The sequence below is a fragment of the Balaenoptera ricei genome, chromosome 7 (genome assembly GCF_028023285.1).
Source record: "Balaenoptera ricei isolate mBalRic1 chromosome 7, mBalRic1.hap2, whole genome shotgun sequence".
NCBI lineage: Eukaryota > Metazoa > Chordata > Mammalia > Artiodactyla > Balaenopteridae > Balaenoptera > Balaenoptera ricei.
In genome coordinates this window covers 76,467,528-76,488,611 of record NC_082645.1, presented here as the reverse complement: position 1 = coordinate 76,488,611, position 21,084 = coordinate 76,467,528, and the positions used below count along the sequence as shown (strand labels likewise).

The 21,084-nt window shown below is 40.1% G+C and overlaps 2 protein-coding genes across 3 annotated transcripts; both read right to left on the bottom strand.

Annotated features, from left to right (window-relative positions):
* Positions 1 to 201: 201 nt before the first annotated feature.
* Positions 202 to 706, bottom strand: LOC132368597 (mth938 domain-containing protein-like). The gene has a single exon (XM_059927306.1). The coding sequence runs from the start codon at positions 611 to 613 to the stop codon at positions 245 to 247; it is 369 nt and encodes a 122-aa protein (XP_059783289.1). The 5' UTR covers positions 614 to 706; the 3' UTR covers positions 202 to 244.
* Positions 707 to 19,569: 18,863 nt separating this feature from the next.
* Positions 19,570 to 20,436, bottom strand: LOC132368595 (nucleophosmin-like). Of its 2 annotated transcripts, XM_059927305.1 has the most exons (3): positions 20,379 to 20,436; positions 19,871 to 20,084; positions 19,570 to 19,792 (listed from the first exon to the last, which is right to left on the bottom strand). In XM_059927305.1, exons 1-3 carry the CDS (start codon positions 20,434 to 20,436, stop codon positions 19,570 to 19,572), a joined length of 495 nt encoding a protein of 164 aa, XP_059783288.1. The 2 variants fall into 2 exon arrangements, with proteins under 2 accessions (XP_059783288.1, XP_059783287.1); XM_059927304.1 differs by having other exon boundaries at positions 19,871 to 20,436.
* Between the last annotated feature and the right edge of the window lie 648 nt (positions 20,437 to 21,084).

The window sequence follows — 21,084 nt, the reverse complement described above, 5'->3', positions numbered from 1 at the left end:
TTAAATTGATAATAAATGTACGTGTCTATGCTTTCCAACATTTGAACAAAAAGAAACTTTGTTAAGTTTGATTTTCACTCTCAACCAGTAATGTCCGTCCATCCCCTATGCTGTATTTGAAAATATTCCTCAATGGTAGTTTATTCTTGGACAACTCTTTTCATCCATCTTATGACCAACTTTGCACATATATGATTTCTTTTTTTTTTTTCATTGCTTAGTGATTTATTCTCTTAAGGCTCCATCAGCAGGTGGAATGGAAGACCCCTCCCACCCTGATGCCTTGGGTAACCAAGGCATTATACTCCTTCACTGCCTGCTCTGTCTGGAGGACCCGCACATCAATGCCTTTTTTCTTGAGGTATTCCACGGTTGATAGGGGTACCTTCAAGGCCTCACTCATCCCTCGGCCAATGACAAGGATCTGCACACCCTTCTCGACAACTTCCTCCACATCTGCAGGCTGCACACCAGGAGAATGCTCAGTTCCTGTTTCTCGCCAATCCCAAGCCCGACTTCCCCCTGGCCACACTTTGCAGTCCTTATAGATTTTAGTAGAGCCTTGTACTTTCATTTGCCCCCATGAGAGGGAAGCAATTTCAGGGGAAGACATAAGGAACTTAATTGAACTCCAACGCCCTCTCTCCGAGGAGCAGCGATCTCGAACGGCTCCCTGCTTTACCTCTCACCTTTGCTCCCGCGGACCCGTTTCTATATGATTTCTTATGTTGCTATTATCTGCTGGAATAAGACTATGATCCTCCCTTGAGCCCACTAAGTTATCAAAAAAAAGATATAACCTGGTAGTAAATTAGATGCACATAGATTTGGGGAAAATGGTAGTAATAATAATAACACAAAAGTAAACAAGCTTCTGTTTGTGTACATATTAGGTGCCAGGTGTTTTGCATGCATCACCTCACTTAATCTTCTCTATAGATCTGTGGGACAGATATTGTGATCAGTATATTATAAATGGAAACTATAACCCAGAGAGTTTCAGCAACTTGCTCAAACTTGTCACAAACAAAGGAACTGGGATTTAAGCACCAGGTTTAAGAGTATGCTTGTAATGTTTCTGAAGTTGCCTGACGCATAAATAATTTTACAAGTTCTCTCATGCTATCCTTGGGAGACATCATGGGCTGTTGAAGAGTTGGATGAACTTTGAACTGTTGCTGTGACTGATCTGACATGGATTTGCCTCTATTAGTGCCTCTCTGGAGGGAGGTCCCAAGTGGGGTACCAAAAACAACATTTACATTTTGTTTGGTTCCATGTGGTTATTAATGGATTAGAAACATTCATGCTGCTGCTGCTGCTACTGATTATCATTAGTAGTGCAGGATAAACAAGGCTGAAAGAGGAGAGGGAAACCGAGAATGAGAATCTTAAAAAAACTATAACAGGTGACAGCAATAATCTGACTCTAACACAATGAAATTAAGAGTAAAATTATAATTGTGCTTTTATCTGAAAAGTTATCTGTGTGAGTACAGAGGTGGAAAGATATGGCTTAGTAGGAACTCATGCAAAAAATCAGCTGTCTCATCAATTTCAAGGCTTCATTACCATCTTTACAATGATAGTCCCCAAACACTGTTCTCCAGCCCAGATCTCTACATAGCTCCGGTGCTGTATGTCCAATAGCTCAACAAATTTCTCTTGGAGTTGGATGTCTGAAAGGCTCCTCACACTTAGCATGTCCAAGATGGAACTCTTAAACCATCCCCTTCAAGCCAGGTCCTCTTCTAGTACCCACCAATCAGCAAATATTACTACTCTCTCTTCTGTTAGTCAATTTAGGCATCATCATTGATACCTCTTTCTCCCGCCTCCCCATCTCTAACTCCTCTCCAGACTTTGTTCATTTTAACTCCTAGAATCTCAGAATTTGTCACTCATTCATCTCCACTACTACCTTATTAGTCTATAGGGCCATCATTTCTCACCCATACTATTACTATGGTCCATCTGGTCTCAGTGTTTCTACTCTGGCCCCCTTCACCCCATTTAACACAACAGCCTGAGTAAATATTTTCATAACACAAATATGATTGGGTCATATACACATCTACCCCCAGATTAAGTTCTTCTAATGTCTTTTTATTCCTCTCACATACAGATAAAAACCATGCCCCTGTATACCTGCCCAGCTTAGTCTTCGAAATATCCTCCTTGTTCTCTGTACCCCAGGCATATGGGTTTTCTTTCAGTTCTTTGAACACACTGTGAAGTCTCCTGCTACAAAGCCTTTGCATAGGTTGTTCCTTCTGTCTGAAATGTTGTTTTCTCATCCTCATCTGGTTAATACCTACTCATCCTTCAGGTCTTCATTCGAGGGGTGTTTCCATAGGGAAGCCCTCCCTAACTCTCTAGGCTGAGATTCCTTTGTTACACATTACATAGTCCTTACAGTCCTGCCCTCTGGAGCTCTTATCTCAATTTATAATTCATTCATTTGTTTACATAACACATATTTGTTGAATATTTATTGTGTGCGAGGCTCTGTTCTAAGTGCTGAGGATATAGTGGTGAATAAAACAGTTCCTTCCTAAGGATCGTCATCTAGTGATGGAGGAGATATCAACAAGTAAAATATAAAGGATGTCCATTGGTGTTAAGCGTTATGGAGAAAAGTACATCAGAGAGAGAAGATAGGAAGTGCATGTGTGTGCACAAGTGCACGCTATTTTAAATAGTCAGGGAGGAACCGATGAGGCAACATTTGAACTAGAGGGTGAAGCTTGCATATACCTGAAGGCAGACTATGCCAGGTAGAGGGAAGAGTAAGGGCAAAAGCCCTGAGATAGAAGCGTGTTTGCCGTGTTTAAAGAGCAACCATAAGGCCGGCATGTTTGGAAGAGAGTAAATGGACATGCAAATAGCAGGAGATGAAGACAGAGAGGGATCAGGTGAAGTAGAACCTGAAAGGTCAATGTAAGAACTTTGGCTTTCAGTCTGAGTGGGTGGAGAATAATTACGCAATTTAAGCAAAGGACGTGATCTGGCACATTTCCAAAGGATTGCACTGGTTACTGTTTGGGCAATAAACACTCTGTGTGGATGGGGGTTGGAGAAAAGAGCAGAGATATCAGTTTTAAACTTGTCTGTACTCATCCAGACAAGATATGATGGTGGTTTGGTCAAGGTAATAAAAGTAGAATTGAGGAAAGTGGTCAGATTCTGGATACCTTTGAAGGAAAGCCAACAGAATATGTTGACAGATTGAAGATGAGTTACAGAAGAAAGAAAAAGATCAAGGACTACATTAAGGTTAATGGCATAAGTAACCAGAAGAATGGAGTCACCATTTACTGAGATGGGCAAGTCTATGAGAGAAGCAGATTTGAGAGGAAAGGTTAAGGGTCAGTCTGGACACGTCAACTTTAAGATGCCTAGTACATATCCAAGTGGAGTTAGAGAGTAGGTAGTTGGATTTATGAATCTACAGTTTGGGGGAGAAGTCTGGGTGGGGTGACCAGCCATCCTGGTTTGCCTGGGACTGAGGAGGTTCCTGGGACATGGGACATTTGGTGCTAAAACCAAGAAAGTCCTGGGAAAACTGGGATGAGTTGGTTACCCTAGGTCTGGACTATAGATATAAATGTGTCAGTCTTTGGCATGTAAATGTCACTTAAAGTCAAAAAATTAGATGATATCATCCAGAGAACAAGTGAACTAGAGAAGAAATGTCCAAGGTGACCCGAGGTTTTAGAATGAGGAAGTTGAGAAAGGATCAGCTGGAGACAGTAAGAAGGAGGGTCCAGTGAAGTAGAAGGAAAACCAGGATGTATAAGGTTCTGGAAGTCAAGTGATAGAACTGTTTCAAGAAAGTAGTGGTCAGCCTGTGCCAAATATTGAAGACAAGCAAAACAAAATGAAGACTATGACTGACCACTGCATTGAGCACTGCAGCAGTTATTGGTGATCTTGAAAAGGGCAGTTGCCATGGAGCGGTGGGGGCCAAAACTTTGATTGAACTAGGTCCAGGGAAGAGAACGGGGTGGGGTGAAGGTGTTGGAAGAATTTTAAAGGTGAGAAGAAAGAGGGGCAGGTGAGCCAAAGGCTCCTATAAGGAAAGTAATAGGTTGTATAGTCTGATGACACGAGTTTCAAAGCGGGAGCCTGGGAGAGGGGGGGAGGGGGGAGGGGTTAGGAGTGAGAGAAAGAAAAAGATTTAGAAGAGGAGCAAGGAGGATACATTTCCCCCCTCCAGGCCCAGGGAGATAGAAGAACCACCACCAGAGACGACTGCAGGGAAAGCAGATTCCTCAGGGGAGCGGGAGATTTGAGGTGGAACACAAAGGTGATAGGAACATTCATGGAAATTTTGAGGACTTTGGGGATTTTATTTTTATTTATGTATTTATTGGGGGGATTTTAATTGATATTGGACTGGGTATTCTTCAGGGGAGAGCAGAAGAGTTTGAGGAGTAGGAGTCAGGGTGGGGCTGAAGTCAGAGCCTTAAGGAGTTAGGGGGTTTGGGTTTGTGGGATCTCCTGAGAGACCGGGACCTTTTGTGCTAACTGTAGGAAACTGGGATAAAGTGTAGATAGTGGTAGAGGGATTATAAGCCTCTCTTGGGAGGGAGCTGTGGAGCACCCTCTTCTTTCGTGCCACTGGAGGGATTGAAGACAAGGGAAGGCAGTCTTACGGGGAGCATGAGTGGTCCTGGGCCACCTCCTCCCTCACGTGTGATGGATGATGCTTTCATGAGTGTGATTATTGGCTCAGTGCCTGTCTCTCCCATTGGATGCTAAACTACATGAAGGCAGGGGACTGTGTTTGTTTTTGCTCTCTTTAACATCCTCCAGTTCCTCTTGTATAGAGTCCTTGGTAGATGATAGAAGTACCATAAATGTATGTTTCATGAATAAATAAATAATAAAAGAATTGAGACAGCAAAGTCATTATGAGCAGTGCAATGAGGCTGCCAGCAAAAGGAGATGGCGTTCAGAGTGCAGAGGGTGATCATTTCTCTTGACTTCTTGGTGGACATTATGACCTATTTCACTCATTTCTGGCTGTCACACTAAAAGAAGTGTGTAGTTAACTGCTTAAAAAAGTTGGAGCGGTATCTTATGCAGTTTTGGCTGCCAGAAAAAGAGGGAACAGTATGATCTCAGACTACCCCCAGGTACTGAGGGAGTTATTGTAAATATATTTGTAGAAATAATGTAATAGAAATTTCATGGAAAGAAGAATGCCCTGTAAGTGGTCCACATGGAGGTGAAACACTCTTGGGGCCTGGGTTATTTTGTGGCTTCCTCAGTGTGAAATATTGAGCCCATCATAATGGTGACTCAGCTCCTTGTTGACTTCTTGTACTGCTCTTGCCACTACCGATCAACTATGTTACCTCTAACCCTAATATCTTTTTTTCTACTTCAAACATGCCCAGAGTTTCTGCTTATTCATTGTTTCTGCTTTGTTACCCAGTAATGCCCTGAGCATTTTACACTGATCTTCCTTATCTTCCCCCATCATACCCGTCCAGATATTCTGTAACCACTGTGTACACTTCTCTAAATATTTAAAGTTCCCCAATTGATTTTCAGTCTCTGTGACTTTAAGAAGATGCCTCTCAATAGTTTTCTGCCCTCTCAGAGCTGTTACAGGAGGACACAATTTCTGATCTGATAGCAGTCGACCCATCTTCCCCCTTTCTAAAACCCTCCGAAAGAGCAGTTAGACATGGAGCACCCTTTCTCATACTAGTCTCTCCTGGCGTATTAGCCGTCATTTAAATCTGTCAAGGTGTCCACTAGGATCTCAGTCTTTCATCTTAGGAAATCTTTCTCATCCTCCAGGTTAATCAGCCTATCTTCCTCAAATTGTTTTCCTTCCAGTTTTATTGAGATGTAATTGACATACAGTACTGTATTTTTAAGGTGTAGAGCATAATGATTTGGCTTATATACGTCATGAAATGATTATCACAGTCAGCTTAGTGAATACTCATCGTCTCAAATAACTACAAAAGAAAAGAAAAAGAAAAAAATATTTCTCCTTGTGATGAGAACTCAGGATTTACACTCTTAACTTTCATGTATAACATACAGTGTCTTCCTCAATTTTGTTTCCAGTCTTCCTCTGTTCCTGCTTTGATAATAAAATGAAAACATGTTTCTTAAACTACTTTAGTTCCTACTTGATTTCCTAAGCAAATCTGACTTCTAGAGGCAGAGAATGTCATGTACAATTTTTTGGTTGCCTTCTTAACTTTATGATTTGTCTTGATTTTCTTCAGATATTTCTCTACTTCAGCTGAAGATTCATATGTATATCTAAGGACTTATTGGACAGCATCAACTTAGTGTCCTGTGAGAAGTTCACAGTAGCTTATTTCCCTTAACATAATGTCCTCAATATTCATCCACATTGCCACATATAGCAGAATTTCTTTCTTTTTAAAGGCTGGATAAAATGCCATTGTATGTATATGCCACATTTTAAAAAATCTATTCATCTGTGGATAGACATTTAGGGTGTTTCCACATCTTGGCTATCGTGAATAGTGCTGCAGTGAACATGGGAGTGCTAATATCTCTTTGAGAGTCTAATTTCACAAACTGCATGATTCCACTTATGAAAGATCTAAAATAGTAAAATTCATAGACTGAAAGAGTGAAATGGTGGTTTCCAGGGACTAGAGAGAGGAGAAGATGGGGAATTACTATTCCACAAGCATAAAGTTTCAGTTAAGCAAGATGATTTATGTTCCAGAGATCTGCTGTACAGCATTGTACATATAGTGTCAACGATACTGTATTTTACACTGAAAAAAATTGTTAAGAGATGGATCTCATTCTAAGTGTTCTTAACACAATAAAAATATAAATAAATAAATAAATAAATAAATAAAATTTTAAAAAATAAATTCAAACAAATCTTCCCCTTAATGTCCTTCCATGTTTCTACTTCAGCTAATTTTACCACCACCTGCCCAGGAGCCAAAGCCCCCAGTCTGGTGTTCATCTTCCATTACTTCTCCCTTGCCCTCATCTACACATTTAATTAGTTGGCTAATCTTAAATACTTCTCAAATATGCCTCCTCTCCTCCATTCCCATTGCCAGTCCTCTAGTTCTGGTTCCCATCATAACTCACATGAACCAACACAGTGACTTTCTCACTGGAAATCCTATCTCGACTCTCCACCCCATCCAATCCTGTCTCCACCTCCACCCTGCTGAGGATGACCTTTCTAGAGTTTAAATCTAGTTATTCACTCTCTGGATTAATACCTTTCAATGGGTATCTATGACCTTCTGGATAGAGTTAAAATGTTTCTATCATGGCATATAAAACCCTTCATAATTTAGCCTCTGCCCCCCTTTCTGGCCTCATTTCCCCAATCCTACTCCATTCTATTGTACCCTTATTCCATCAATAACAAATTTTAGCAGATACTCAAATTTGGCAGGTCCTTTCATACCTCCCTGTGTTTATCGTGTTGTTACATCTGCCATTATGCCCTTTTCTCTGGCAAAGTCCTGTTCTTCCATCTTGACTCAACTCAAAATACTCTTTCATGAATGTTTTCTTGATCTGCCTTGAATGTTTTCTTGATGAGCCCCTTTAATCCCTTGCTTACCTCTTTCATTACATTTGTTACACTGTAGTACAATGACTAGTTTTCATGTGTCTCTGTACCAGGCTGAGAGTACCCGAGGGCAAGATCCATGTCTTATTATCTTTGTGTCTCCTGTACCTAGCAGAGCACCTGACCCACTGGAGGTACTCAGTGAATAGCTGAAAAGTGAATGAGACTCATCTCTATTTCCTAATTTCTTCTTATCAGAATTTCTTAAGCAGAAAAAGGGAGAGGAAATTATAGAGAGATTCATTTTTGTCCTCCTCTAGCCTGTGATAGAAAGCTTTAGAAAACTGTAGACTGGGAAATGTGAAGAGAGTTGATATGTGGTGTGACTTTGGCAAATAAAATACTTGTGAGGCTCAAGATTAAGAGCATGGGGAGAGCTTAGTCTGCCTTTGTTTTTGCCTGGCTGTTTCCACAGGAAGTGTGTATGTTACCAAATGCCCCAAACAGAGAAGTCAGCTAGTTTCAGGGAAGGAAAGAAGCGGCAATGAAACATGGTTCAAATCCTCATGTACCCCCGGCCTAGGGCTCGTTCTCTGTGGTCTTCATCAGAGGGCTGGAGTGTACCCAGTCCCGTGAATTTGATGGAACTAGTTCCATGGCTACTTTAAGCAAATCTTTATGCTTTCTTCCTTAAAGGTCATGCAGTTAAAGAAAAGTGCTTACTCGTCCTGTCTTACTATTTACATTGGAATGAACTCAAAATAATTTTCAGGCCATAGTTGTTAATAATTACAGAGAAAACATTTTATGGCCGCCCACACAGAGCATTTTTATGTTTGAGACCATGACGTGTTGGTTGACAACTTCTTTCTCTACTTCTCCCATTTTCATTTTCTTACCTTCAGTTGCATTTATTTCTATCGTAGACACCACACCTGTCCTACTAACCCATCACATGTCCCTTTCTTGTTAGCTAAAAGCTCCACCAAGTCAATTCAGACTCTGATCTTTGGTCTCTGAGCTGTTGACTAGTCTGTCATCAGCTGTTCAGGACTTAGTAGATCGGTCTGAAACCTAGAAGATAGAGAATAGTCTATAAAATAGTCTATTATCCACTTCCATATTCCCTGGGGGGTCTTGAGAATAAATTGTCTGGGTATATGTCATTAAATGGACTCATCTTGTACCTGTGGTGGTCTGCCCTGTATTTTTCTGAGAAGGAATAAAGAAAACAAATATTCAGGTGCCTCCTTTGTGTGAGGCAATATATTAAGCATGTCCATATATACTAACTTATTCAAGAAATCAGTAAGGCATTATTTTCAGATTTTACAGATACAGAAAAGAGTTGACTCAAGTCACACAGCTAATAAATTGCAGAACAGGGATATGAACCTAGCCTGGCTTCTGTCAAAACCCATGCCTCTTGCGATATACGTAGCAAGCTGTGAGTTCATGGTGATTTGCACCAGGAAGGAAGAAAGTGACTAGCACATCCCAGCCTTGTCCCTGTCTTAATTCTCAACCTTCAGTTTGTTGCTCATCATCAGAAAATGTCATCTCTACTGACACTTTGGCATTTGAAAACCTGTCCTCTGCCACCTCTTTCATTTTTTGGTTGCTTCAAACTTTTCTTTAACTCCTGGAAAAAAGGAATGCTCAGTAGTGTCATAGTATCAGATAATAGAACTCAGATTTGCTGTAGGCTCTGCTGCTTCTTCAAAGCATGAGCTTGGATAAGTTATTTATCTCCTTGGGACTCAGTTTCCGTATATGTATAATAAGTAGATTGGATGAGTCTAAGGCTGCTTCCTGCTCAGATAATTTTTAACCCTAATTGAGAGTTCATGAAATTTTCATATTAGGATGTAGGTACTATTTAAGCTCTCATTTAAGGAAATTAAAAATAAAAACTCTCATTGAGGAAATTGAAGCTCTGGGAGTCTAAGGAAATAGTCCAAAGTCACAGGACTAATAGGTGATTGATCTTAAGTTTGAATCCAGATGGTTACTAAAGTCAAATCTCCTTAACATGGCACACAAGTTCTTCATGAGCTTGGCCTGTCTACCTCTCCAGACTTAACTCTCACACTCCGCTTTACATTCTAGTAGCTGACGTGCAGATGCTCTGAGCAAATCATGGACAGGGTGTACACAGAATTTAAATTGTGTTCCACCTCTCTGGGCCTTTGCTTATGTTCATACATTCCCTCCGTGGTGTATCTTTACTTACCACTCAGCTAATTCCTATTTGCTTCTCCACAGCTTAGTTCATGTGTCTTCTCTTCCAGAAAGTTTCTCAGATTTTCTGGTTGGGCTATATGCCCCTCTTCTTTGCTCTCATGGCACATCATGCATACTTTCATCTTCAAACTTACTGCATTTTTAAAAATTTATGTGTTTTATTCTGTCTCCTCCATTAAATCATATGCTTTTGGCAAGAATGCACCTTGTCCTGTTCATCTCTGTGTCACAGGATCTATCATGTGCTCAATAAATATTATTTGAACTCAACTGAATTGAGTGATGCCAATCACAGGGCTTTGCCCTTGCATTTCTGAGTTATTTTCTGAATATGATTATAGTCACACCCTCATTTCACAAATGGAGAAATGCAGGCTACATAACCAAGAATAGAACCTCAAAATTTTGCCCATGATTAGGCTTCTGGAAAGGGTTATTGTATGCACATTTTCCTAATGCCTTCACTTCCCTTTCACAGCTCAGTTCTCTCCAATCTACCATGCCATCAAACTGTCCTGGCTAAGATCTCAGTGGTGGCCCCATTGCAAAATCCTCCTCTTACTTGACTTTCCTGTGTGATCAATTTCTCTGTTTGAAATTCTCTCTTTTCTTGGCTTCTGTAACACACAACTTAGTGTAACACACAATCGAGTGTTCTTTCTACCCCATCTGGCCAACCCTTTTCATTCACCTTTGGTAGAGCCTCCTCCTCTACTTAGCAATTAGAGTTTTTCAAAGACCAGTCTTGGACCCTGTTTCCTTCTTACCCTACATTCTTTTCCCATGAAATCTCATTCACTTCCACAGCTTATAAAAAAATACTGTGCATTCACCATGACTCAGAGATTGCTTTCACCATCACAGATTTCCCTTCTGAGCTACAAAACTGTACGTACAACATTTACTTGTTATCTCCTCTTGGTTACCTCTCATGGATTTTATCCCTCAAACCTACTTATCCCTCAAACCTAATCTTTACTTAATATTCTCAGTCTTCCCATCCCCCATCCTTCCAGTTGCCCATGACAGAAACGCTGATGTTACCCTTGACTATTATCTACTCGGTAAGCATCTTGCACCTTGCAGATGAATCTTGGATCTGGTCACATCTCCATGTGTCCACTGCTACTCCTGTGGCTCAACTGCCATCACCTTTTGCCTAAACTACAGCAGTAGCCTCCCAACTGGACCTTTACTTTCACCCACTCCTGCCATAATCGTGTTTTGCTCATCTCTTCTAATCATTTCTACTTTTAGACCCCTAGGGTATTCTTTTCAAAATGAAATTTTAATCAAGGTATATTCCTGCTTTAAACTTCACAATATTTACCATTTATCTTAGGATAAAACAGAAAATCCTTAACACGGTATATAAGGCTCTGTACAATCTGGCTCGCACCTTTCCATTTCTCCAAAAAGTCCCATTTTGGCCCTAATCACAATCATAACTATATCATTATTTTTGTGCTCAGTTTTCATTTTTAGTTTTTAACTATTTCCCCCCACCCTAGAATGTAAATTCTGCCCAAGTCTGTGCTGTTGATCATTGAATCACAGAAACCTAGAACAATTCCTGGTGTGCTGAGATAGACAAAAAATATTTGCTGAGTTAATGAAGAAATCAAATAACTAATGACAACTTTTTTGTGCACTAAAAATACGTCGTCCTTTAGCCCCCCGCCACTGCCCCAGGAAATTCTCCCAATTCAAGCATCCTTAAGAATTCTTATTTTTAAGATTTAGATATCATATCCCAAGATATTCAATTTTCCTTCCATCATTTTTTTATTCATATGTAAAATTCAACTATATGCCAAACACAGAGGTAATAGAGTAAAAGGACAGCAAGGTACAGTGAGGAGAAAAGACACATAAGGTTATATGAAACTATTTTTTAATGCGTAGAATAAATATTTACTCATTTGAGTATCAGTGTGCTGGGATATTTCTCTGAGATTTGAAAGATGATTGCTGTGGCCACTGCTATGAAGAGGGTGGATGTACCCAACTTTTTCTGCTTTGTGTTCCATGATGTTTGGGCTATGATGTTTTTTTTAGTCTGCATGTGACGTAGGTGGCATTGATGACTCTGCTGAATGTTACTCCATTTTTATTGTGATGACTCAAAGAAGCTAGTCCAACCCTTTTGGGAAACTGTTTTCATGTTTGTCATTGTTTTCAGCTTTTTTTTTTTTTTTTAAATGGTGTAAGCCCTGGTCTAATATTGCAAGGACTCTGACCTGTATTTTTGTTTCCTCATGCCTGAGGCAATGTAGGCTTATGGAACTCAGCTCAAGAATGGAGTGAAAGATAGGCCATATAAATAGTGGACTAAATTCTATATTGGTCATTATTTAGCCAATCATCATTGAGCTTCCTTCATTATGGGTAATCCTAAGCAGGAGATTGCATGAATACCTCAGAGCATTGTGATTCAGCATTTTCAGTGAATGTATACTGTTGAGCTACTGAAAGAGAGTGAATGACCAAGGTGGTGATAATGGGTAGGATAAAATCAAGGCATACATATTTAACTAAAAATCTTTATGTCAAAAATGTTAGAACTGTCAGGAATTCACAGGATTTGGTTACTGTGTGTAGGCTGTAGTTTTCTTCTCCCCAGAGAGATATCCCAGTACAGGGGTACTCAAATTAACGCTGGGGAGCTAGCAAATGACAGATGTGAAAAAATATCTAGGGCCACGTGTTTACCCGTAAGTTCACTTATAATTACTAAATCTTTTGCACCCAGGAAATCAGCACAGTTTGCTCTTGTATATATGAAAATGTATAATTTTAGCACAGCATTAATATTTTATTGTACTGAGAATATCTAGTGAGAAGAAGTTGACTCTCCTGAGCTTCCATAAACATTGTGGCTTTTTGTTGGTTGAACAAAATATGTAGCATTAAAGTACTGCAAATTCCCAGACTGAAATCTAAGGCAAAGGTCAAATCCCTTCCTCTTTTTTTCTTGGCAGACTCTGTGTGTTTCTATTCAACCACAATGCTGATCCTGCCCAGGACTCTCATTTAAATGCTTCTTTATTAAAATCTTTACTTAAATCTGATTTAACCCATTAGATGGTTTTCTGGGAGGAAAATTAAGACACCGTAACGTTATAACATATTTTAAACATTTTTCAGAATCACTATTTAGTATTGCTTAAACCAGAAAAAACCATGATAACTATTCAGTGACTGAGATAGTCTACATTTTAATTATATCTTCTAGATAAACTTCAAAGTATTACAGTTCTTTGAGCTTAAGCCTGCATTATTGAAATCTTTGTAAAATAAAAATTTCCCTTTTTCTATATTGGGCGGGTAGTTTAGGGTAGACACAGTGGAATCTTTATTTCATAGCTGAGCTCCTGAAGTCAGTCCTAACACTTCGGACCCATGTTCTATGGTTGTGTGCATGTGTGTAAATGGATACCTCAGGTGACGCACATCCCCACACTTTCTGCCTCGCTCAGGCTGACTTCAGAACTCCAGGTGCACGAAACCACACTTCATGGAAGGAAAAACTTTTTTTTTTTTTCATTTCCCAGTGTCTATTTTGGCAACTTATCCACAGCGGGGGAAAGCACTGCTCCCAAGTTTGGCCCAGGAGTAACTGCCACACATCTTCTCTCTCCCTTCCTTCTGGGACACTTGTGCCAAAACAACTCAAGTTAAAAGGCATTTTCAGTATTCAGTGTATTTTTTACTTTTGGGGAAGGAATGGAAATTTAGACGAGAGAAACCACTAAAGGAGACCATAACTGCTGAAGGTGCTGAGTGTGGGCAAAGGCAGCAGGAAAGGTTCTGAGGAGCAGGAGAAGGGTGTGTGACTGAAATGAAAGGGCAAAGCTGGGAGGACACGGCAGAGAGAGTTGCAAGTAGAAACTTGAGTTCTCTCACACTGAGAACCTTCTCCAAGGTTGAGGAAAAGGAGGAGAGCTGGTCCAGGGAAGAGAAAGGGAATAACTGGAAAGCTTTACCTGATACTCTGAGTCTTCCTTGGGAAGACATTCCCTGTGAGGGGACGGTCATCAGAAAGGAGGAATATGGCCGAGGAGAGAGCAAGGAACAGCTGAAACTCAAAGGCTGAGTGTTGATGGAGAAGGAAGGTTAAAAGACAAAGAGGAGGATATTGATGGCCTTGCGGTGGGTAGCAGGATGCTATGACTTAGCAATAATAGCTCATAAGCAGGAGGGGCACCGCATTCCATATTTAAGAAAAAGAATATAAAGTTTCCAATACAGAGTATGTATGAAAATAAATATTCAGGATGAAGAAAAAAAGTCACAACAGATGATAACAACTTACTTTTGCTATTTGACAAAAACATACAACCATGGGAACCTACTGTCAGGGCTCCACTTAAGACTTGGAAAAAACCCTTGCAAGAGAAGTGATTAAAGCTTAAAGCTTCATTAGATTCATGGTAAATCCACCTCTGGTCATAAAGAATATAAATGCCTCTAGAGCGAATATCTGGCCAGCCCAGTATCAGACAGCATCTCAAAGGAGCTTTTGTGGAAGATGTTGGATACCTTTGTAATACTGGCCTCAAAATGTTCAGAATGTTCTCAGAACAGCTCTAACTTCTGATTTTTTACAAGACTTGAATAAAAAACATGTGTATGAAAGTACTTTAAAAACTGATAAAGTCCCCCCCCCAAATGTTAAGTAATTTTTCTTACTTTCTGAAAAACCCATTTTATCTCATTTATCAAGTTTATCTAAGCCGTCAAAGAACTTATTTATCTTTAACCTGTATAAACTCCTTATAATTTTGTTTTATACTTACTATGCAGTATTATCTTTTATTTTTCCTAGAACATTGTTCTTTCAGCTTCTATGTTCCATATTTGAGAAAATAATATTATTTTAGTCACGATTTAAAAATGATTCACCGTCAGCTTTCATTTTTCTAGACTGAGGGTCTAATCTTTGCTTTCACCTTCTTTTGGTAACTTCTTAATTCCCTTGAAAATGTACAGTTCTCATCTTTGCACTTTTCCAAGATTGATTCTTGTGTTTCTTAAGGTACCTGTCCAGAACTGAAGCCAGTGTTGAATGGAAGAAAGTGTTACAGTTTTAGAAATTGTATGTGTGTGTGTGTGTGTGTGTGTGTGTGTGTCCAATTCCCTTGCTATATATGCCTAGCATTGGTTAGCTGTTGGAGAAAATAGGCAGATTTTTTTTCAGTTGGGTATGTCCTTTAGACTCCATTTAATAGTAGTTAGTTGGGATCATAGGAGAAATTTTATCAGGATAATCCAGGATGCAGAGGAAGTTTGGAATAGTGGGCAAAGGCATTCAAGGTACTAGGGAAAACTGATGCATAAAGCAGACAGAAATTGATAGAAAGAAGTGTTACTGCAATCTGAAAGAAGCATTTGAGAGCTCATAGCTGGGCAATTCAGGTCACATAACAGGGAGCACTTGTTAATTGACAAGATAAGATGTTATGGTCCTCGAGCAAAAGCAGGAAGTTATGACACCAGGTTGATATAGTGGAGGTGGAGCTGTATCTTGTAACTAGGTCCAAAGTTTTTTCATTCGATGAATAGCCAGTGTGAGATGGAGTAGCATGTCAGGACGATCAACTAGAAGGAACTTGTGAGGTAGAGATTAGGGTAGTTCCCAACCCTGTCTACATATTACAGTCACCTGCAGAGTTTAAAAACATGTCAATACCCTGGTCCCACAGGCCAATTGAATCAGAATCTGGGAGTGGATCTAGGCATTGGTAGACTTTGAAAATTTATCAGGTGATTCTTGCAAGCATTCAGAATTGAAAACTATGGACTGGAGCAGCGGTTCTAAACTGGAGAAGTTTTTATAATTCTGCTGGTCCAGGTGGTCTCACTCTTTCCCAATGAAATTGGAACATTTGGGGGTGAGATCTAGGCATCATCAATTTTTAAAATTCCCTAGGTGTTTCCAAAGTTTAGGAATCATTGGAATAGAGAGATTGTGTCCTGTGACCTACCATGCGTCACTAATATAGTGAAAGGATGTTTTGTGGTAGCCCTTGTGTATTAAAATCATACTTCCTGCCTTGAAGTTTAAGGCACAGAAAGGAATTCAGATACTGCTATTTGTATTGGTTCTGATGTTTCAGGGGATCCATCTAATTTAACAAAATTAGAATAAACGATATTGAAAACTGGAGGAGACGTTACAGAAGAAGTAACCCAGCTCCCTCCTTTTACATATGAGAAATAAGAGGCCCAGAAAGGATAGAAGAACTGCTTGTGATCACTTGGTTAGTTAATGACAGAGTGGGGTCCTCTGACTCAAATCTTTTTCAATCTTCTTCCACATTGCTGGCTATATTAAAACTCTTAGTTATGAAATGACAAACACTAGAAGTGATATGATTTAATTTATAAAATCTACAAAGTACTTGGACAGGATCAATGTGAAGTTGTCCACAAAATGCTAGAACACTAGAAGCTACTCTCGAAGCATGAAAAAATTCATTTAAAAACAAGCAAATTAAATCATTAAAAAAAACCCTAATACCCAACATGGCATTTGTAAAGTTGCTGGCCATGAGAATCCTTCACGCCAAAGAGATAGCCCCTGGGCAGCCACTGTTTTATTTAGGAAGACTACAGTTGCAGGGGTGCTTTAGGCCTGGGAAAATACTGGGGTGTCCTGAGGTCACAGACTAGACTGTAAAAGGAAGTTTTGCAATCAGTACCTAGACCTTCAATCATGTGGCTCTCATGTGTTTTCGTATCCTCTGAGTTGGTTAGTCTAATTCCTGAATTAACCCAACATTGAAGAAATCAGAACAAAAGCAGGTCTCCTGGGTGGCAAACTTAACTGCATATGATTATATTCTGTTTGTTAAATGTGCACACTTCCTTGTGTATCATAGGAAGCCTCATGACTTGAAGGAGGGATAGTGAATTGATTAGATCACAACACCAGGGTTCAGAAAGGTCTCCATGGGCTGAAATGAATGACCAAAATCTAAGCAGATGCAGTTCAGTGGGGAGAAAAGAACACAAGTCCCTTCTTGGACCCGGTGCACAGTACAGAGGGGAAGAGCGCTCGCCCCCATACAGCATTTGAAGGGTTATTATCGAAGAGGGTTTCTAAGCTTAAGGCCCACGGACCATTATATGCCTTAGGAGGTCTGCTTGTCAGCTTTTGTGCATGGCTACAGACTACATTTTTTCTGGGGGTAGGGCCTGTAATGTTTATTAAATTCTCAAAATAAAAACAAACAAACAGATTAGATCTAATAGTTATAACTGCAAAAAATAAAAGGAAGCTACAGACAGATTTTTTTTTCTCAACGTGAGGAAGACGTTTCTCAGTGAAAGCCAACCAGGATGGAATGTGCTACCATGGGAAGTTTCAAATTTCTGGACCACTTGGCCAGGGTATCATAGAAGAGATTTAAGCAACAGATGGGTGGTTGAAATGTGTTTTTATGTTTCTACAAAACAAACAACGTTGTACATGGAGAGAATGCTTGATGACAACTAATGTGAATGCTGGTGGGATTGGGGGGGGGGGGTCGAGGCCCTGAACCACAGAGACTGTGGCAGGAATTGTAAGTGGGGTGCCTCCTCTCAGCAGATACTGGATCACAGATTGTTAGACCAAAAGGCACCCTCGTGGTTTTGTTTTGCCTTTGAGTCTAGAGGGAGGACTTACTCTACGGTGAGTTCATTCATGGTGTCTGATAGACAAAATACCCACAAACTGTTATTTGGGGAAGTAGGTAGAGACATAAAGGGTGAAAAGTACAATGGTTAAGAGCGTGGACTATGAATTTCCCTCCTGCCTCCATATGTACCAGCTGTGTGTGATACTGGAGCAGTTATGCAGCTACTCTGTGCTTGTTTCCTCACACGTAAAACGGTATATGCCAGTAGTACCTACATTATAGGTTGGAGAATCAAAGAAACACAAAAGTCATGGAAAGAATTAAAAAACATGATAATAGAAAGTTGGCTATATGATTGTTGTCATTTCTAGTTACTGGTTGAAAATATTTGAATTCTATTACAAACTCATTTTTCCGCAGTGTGATATAAGGAAAATTCCTTACCTCTCTGACTTCATGTCTCCCAATTATAAGATGGTGACCATATTTACATTAGACAAAGATAGTATCCCATTTAATACTGCCCTTAAGAACTAAGCAAGTCAAAGGACCCTGAAAGATCTTTCTTAGGAAGCAGAGTTCAACAATAATTTTACAAATTTAGGTTTGTCTTAGTGCATTAATTCTTAATTTTGAGGCAATACTCTAGATTAGGTTTTTAAATCAGCAGCAAGGTGTACTGATCCGCCCCACCATCAAGCTTTGCAGGAGCCTCACCTATGTTTTGAGTCTGCTGTCTCTAGAACTCTACCCAAAACTTTTTATTTTTTTATTTTTATATTTCCTCTAACTCATTGTTTAAGGGAGACTTTTTAAAACTTCGGTGTGAAAGAGGCCTTTTTGGATGTGAACTGTTTTTATTACTTCTGTGCTGGCATTCTCAATGATGTTGGGCCTTACTTGTTATTTAGATGTTAGGAGTGTCTGCCATTTTTATCTCTAAGGAAGATGTTCTTCTTTTCTTCTTCTTCTTTTTTTTAAATAAATTTATTTATTTTTGGCCGCGTTGGGTCTTCGTTGCTGCGCGCAGGCTTTCTCTAGTTGTGGCGAGCGGGGGCTACTCTTCATTGTGGTGCGCGGGCTTCTCATTGTGGTGACCAAGGAAGCCCCCCCAAACTTTTAATACAAAATATCTGAGAGTTTTGTTTTTGTTTTTGTTTTTTTGGTATCTGTAGGTTTCAAGAGCTTCACAGTAATTCTTGATTTGGCCCCCAGCCAGAGCTGGGCTTCTCAGAGCTAGAGAGGAGCTCTGCCTCCCAAGCACTCAGATCCTTGGATGCCTCATAACAGATGACAGACTCCTCTGCTGGGGTGTTTTTGCAACAGGGAGCACCCTGCCAATTGGCTAGGGAGGTTCATCGTGCTTTGCAGTCTATTTATAACTGGGTTGGTTTTTTTTCTTTTTGTCTTCAGAAGAGGCCTTTGTGGGCTCCCCTAGTGGCCCAGTGGTTAAGAATCCACCTGCCAGTGCAGGGGACATGGGTTCGAGCCCCGGTCCGGGAAGATCCCACATGCCGCACAGCAACTAAGCCCGTGCACCACAACTACTGAGGCTGCGCTCTAGGGTCCCTGTGGCACAACTGCTGAGCCCACATGCCACAGCTACTGAAGCCCGTGTGCCTAGAGCCTGTGCTCCGCAACAAGAGAAGCCACTGCAATGAGAAACCCGCGCACTGCAACAAAGAGTAGCCCTCGCTAGCTGCAATGAGAGAAAGCCCGCGCACAGCAACGAAGACCCAACGCAGCCAAAATAAATAAATAAATAAATTAATTAATTAATTAAAAAAAAAAAGAGGCCTTTGTGTATATGTATTTAATGTGTAAGAATGCATAATCTTTTTTTAATACTGAGTTTATTTCACATGTATATTTTTGTCTCCCCACCATTTCCATTTGTCTGATCACCACTACTACTATGTCCTATCGTAACATTCCATACATACTTAAAACCAAGCAAAGGGTGGAGTTCCATCTTTAAAAACTAAACAGACATTTTGGACAACACATTCTTGGCAATGGAACCTGGACAACATTTTATCAGACACGGTAGGAGAAGTTCTCACTCTGCATTATAAAAAGGACAGCCAGATATCAGCTGTTACAGAAATGAAATAAGATGGAAAATTTTAACAAACTGTTTAAACTATTTTCTTAAAGAGACTTACTCCACTGCCAGAGACCTTGAATAGCCTCCTGGTCAGTCATCTGGAAACAATTCTTCACATAATTGATGAATTTGGCTTCCGCTTTGGGAAGGGAACCATCTTTTTCTATACTTGCTTGCATTTTTGCTTTAATGTCTTCTACAGAGCTAGGTCCTTTTGGTGTTTTAGGAGTTTTTTCCTGTTTTTTGAAGGATTCTTGACCTTTTGATCTTGGTGTTAATGGTTTTGAGTCTTTTCAGTTCTGGTTTGATTTTTGTGCATTTTTGGCTGGAGCATCTTGTACAGACTTCTCTACTGGAGCTTTTTCTTCAGCTTCCTCATCATTAAAGTCATCATCATCATCGTCATCTTCTTCATCATCTTCATCTTCATCAGCAGCAAGTTTTACTTTTTTCTGTGGAAACTTGCTACCACTTCCAGGGGCAGAGCGCTTTCTAGGTATACTTAGGAGTTTCACATCCTCCTTCTCTTCATCTTCTGACTCTGCATCTTCCTCCACAGCTACTAAGTGCTGTCTACTAATACGCACAGGCCCTGAACCACGCTTCAACCATAAGACCACAGGTGGTGTTATTTCAAAGCCCCCAAGGGAAACCGTTGGCTGCACAGACATTTTCAAAGCTGCCAGTGTTACTTTAATTGGACCGCCTTCATAATTCATCTCCTCTGCTTCGACAATGTGCAATTCATCCTTTGCGCCAGCCCCTAAACTGACCGTTCTTGAAGATAACTGGTGCTCATTTTCATCATTATCTACCTTACAGTGATAATCTTTGTCGGCCTTTAGTTCACAACTGAAAAGATAGTTCTGGGTCCCCAGGGGGCTCATGTCCATGTCCATCAAATCTTCCATGGGTTGGTGGCACACACTTAGGTGGGAGAGAAGGTGGATGGAGATAAAAGACTACTGTTCCAGGGAACAGTCGAGCAGGACAGAATCACACCAGGGAAAAGCAGAATGCATAATCTTTAATTAATAACTGATGGAGCCTCATATGAAGGGTAATAGGTTTTTTGCTTTTAAATGTAGCTTCAAATGCTAAATTAACAGTGTGGGCTAACATGCATCGGATAGCCTCATTGGTTTTGACTCTACTACTTTGAGGTTTGTGATAATTGGCTGGACCAGTGTGTGCATTTGCTAAGTCAGTCATCTTCTATATAACGTAAATTAATAGGATACTGAAACATTTAAGAGGCTTAAAAGAACTGCTTTTAAGTACCTTATAAACAACTACTCAAAAACTCCTTATAATTTACTCTTATCTATTCATCACATCTTTTCTTGAGAGGAATCAGAGACTTAAGAAGTTGACAAGGCTAATCTTCAAATCTGAGTTCTTGGCATTCTTTGAAAAGAATGGTTTTATCAGGTACTTATCTTCAGCCTAGGCTTCTGTTTTCCGCCCAGTCCCCCATCTGCCATGTCCTGCTTGGCTGCTGTTTTAATTTGTTACTCATGTAAAGTATTTGAGAGCTAGTCTATGCTGATTTGCAGATG

Excerpts from the sequence above, each read along its gene's own strand:
- LOC132368597 (XM_059927306.1), bottom strand. The coding sequence starts at position 613 with ATGTCTTCCCCTGAAATTGCTTCCCTCTCATGGGGGCAAATGAAAGTA.
- LOC132368595 (XM_059927304.1), bottom strand. The coding sequence starts at position 20,436 with ATGGAAGATTTGATGGACATGGACATGAGCCCCCTGGGGACCCAGAAC. Across the intron at positions 19,793-19,870 it reads GAAAAAGCTCCAGTAGAGAA|ATCAAAAGGTCAAGAATCCT; the intron begins GTCTGTACAAGA and ends ATTAACACCAAG.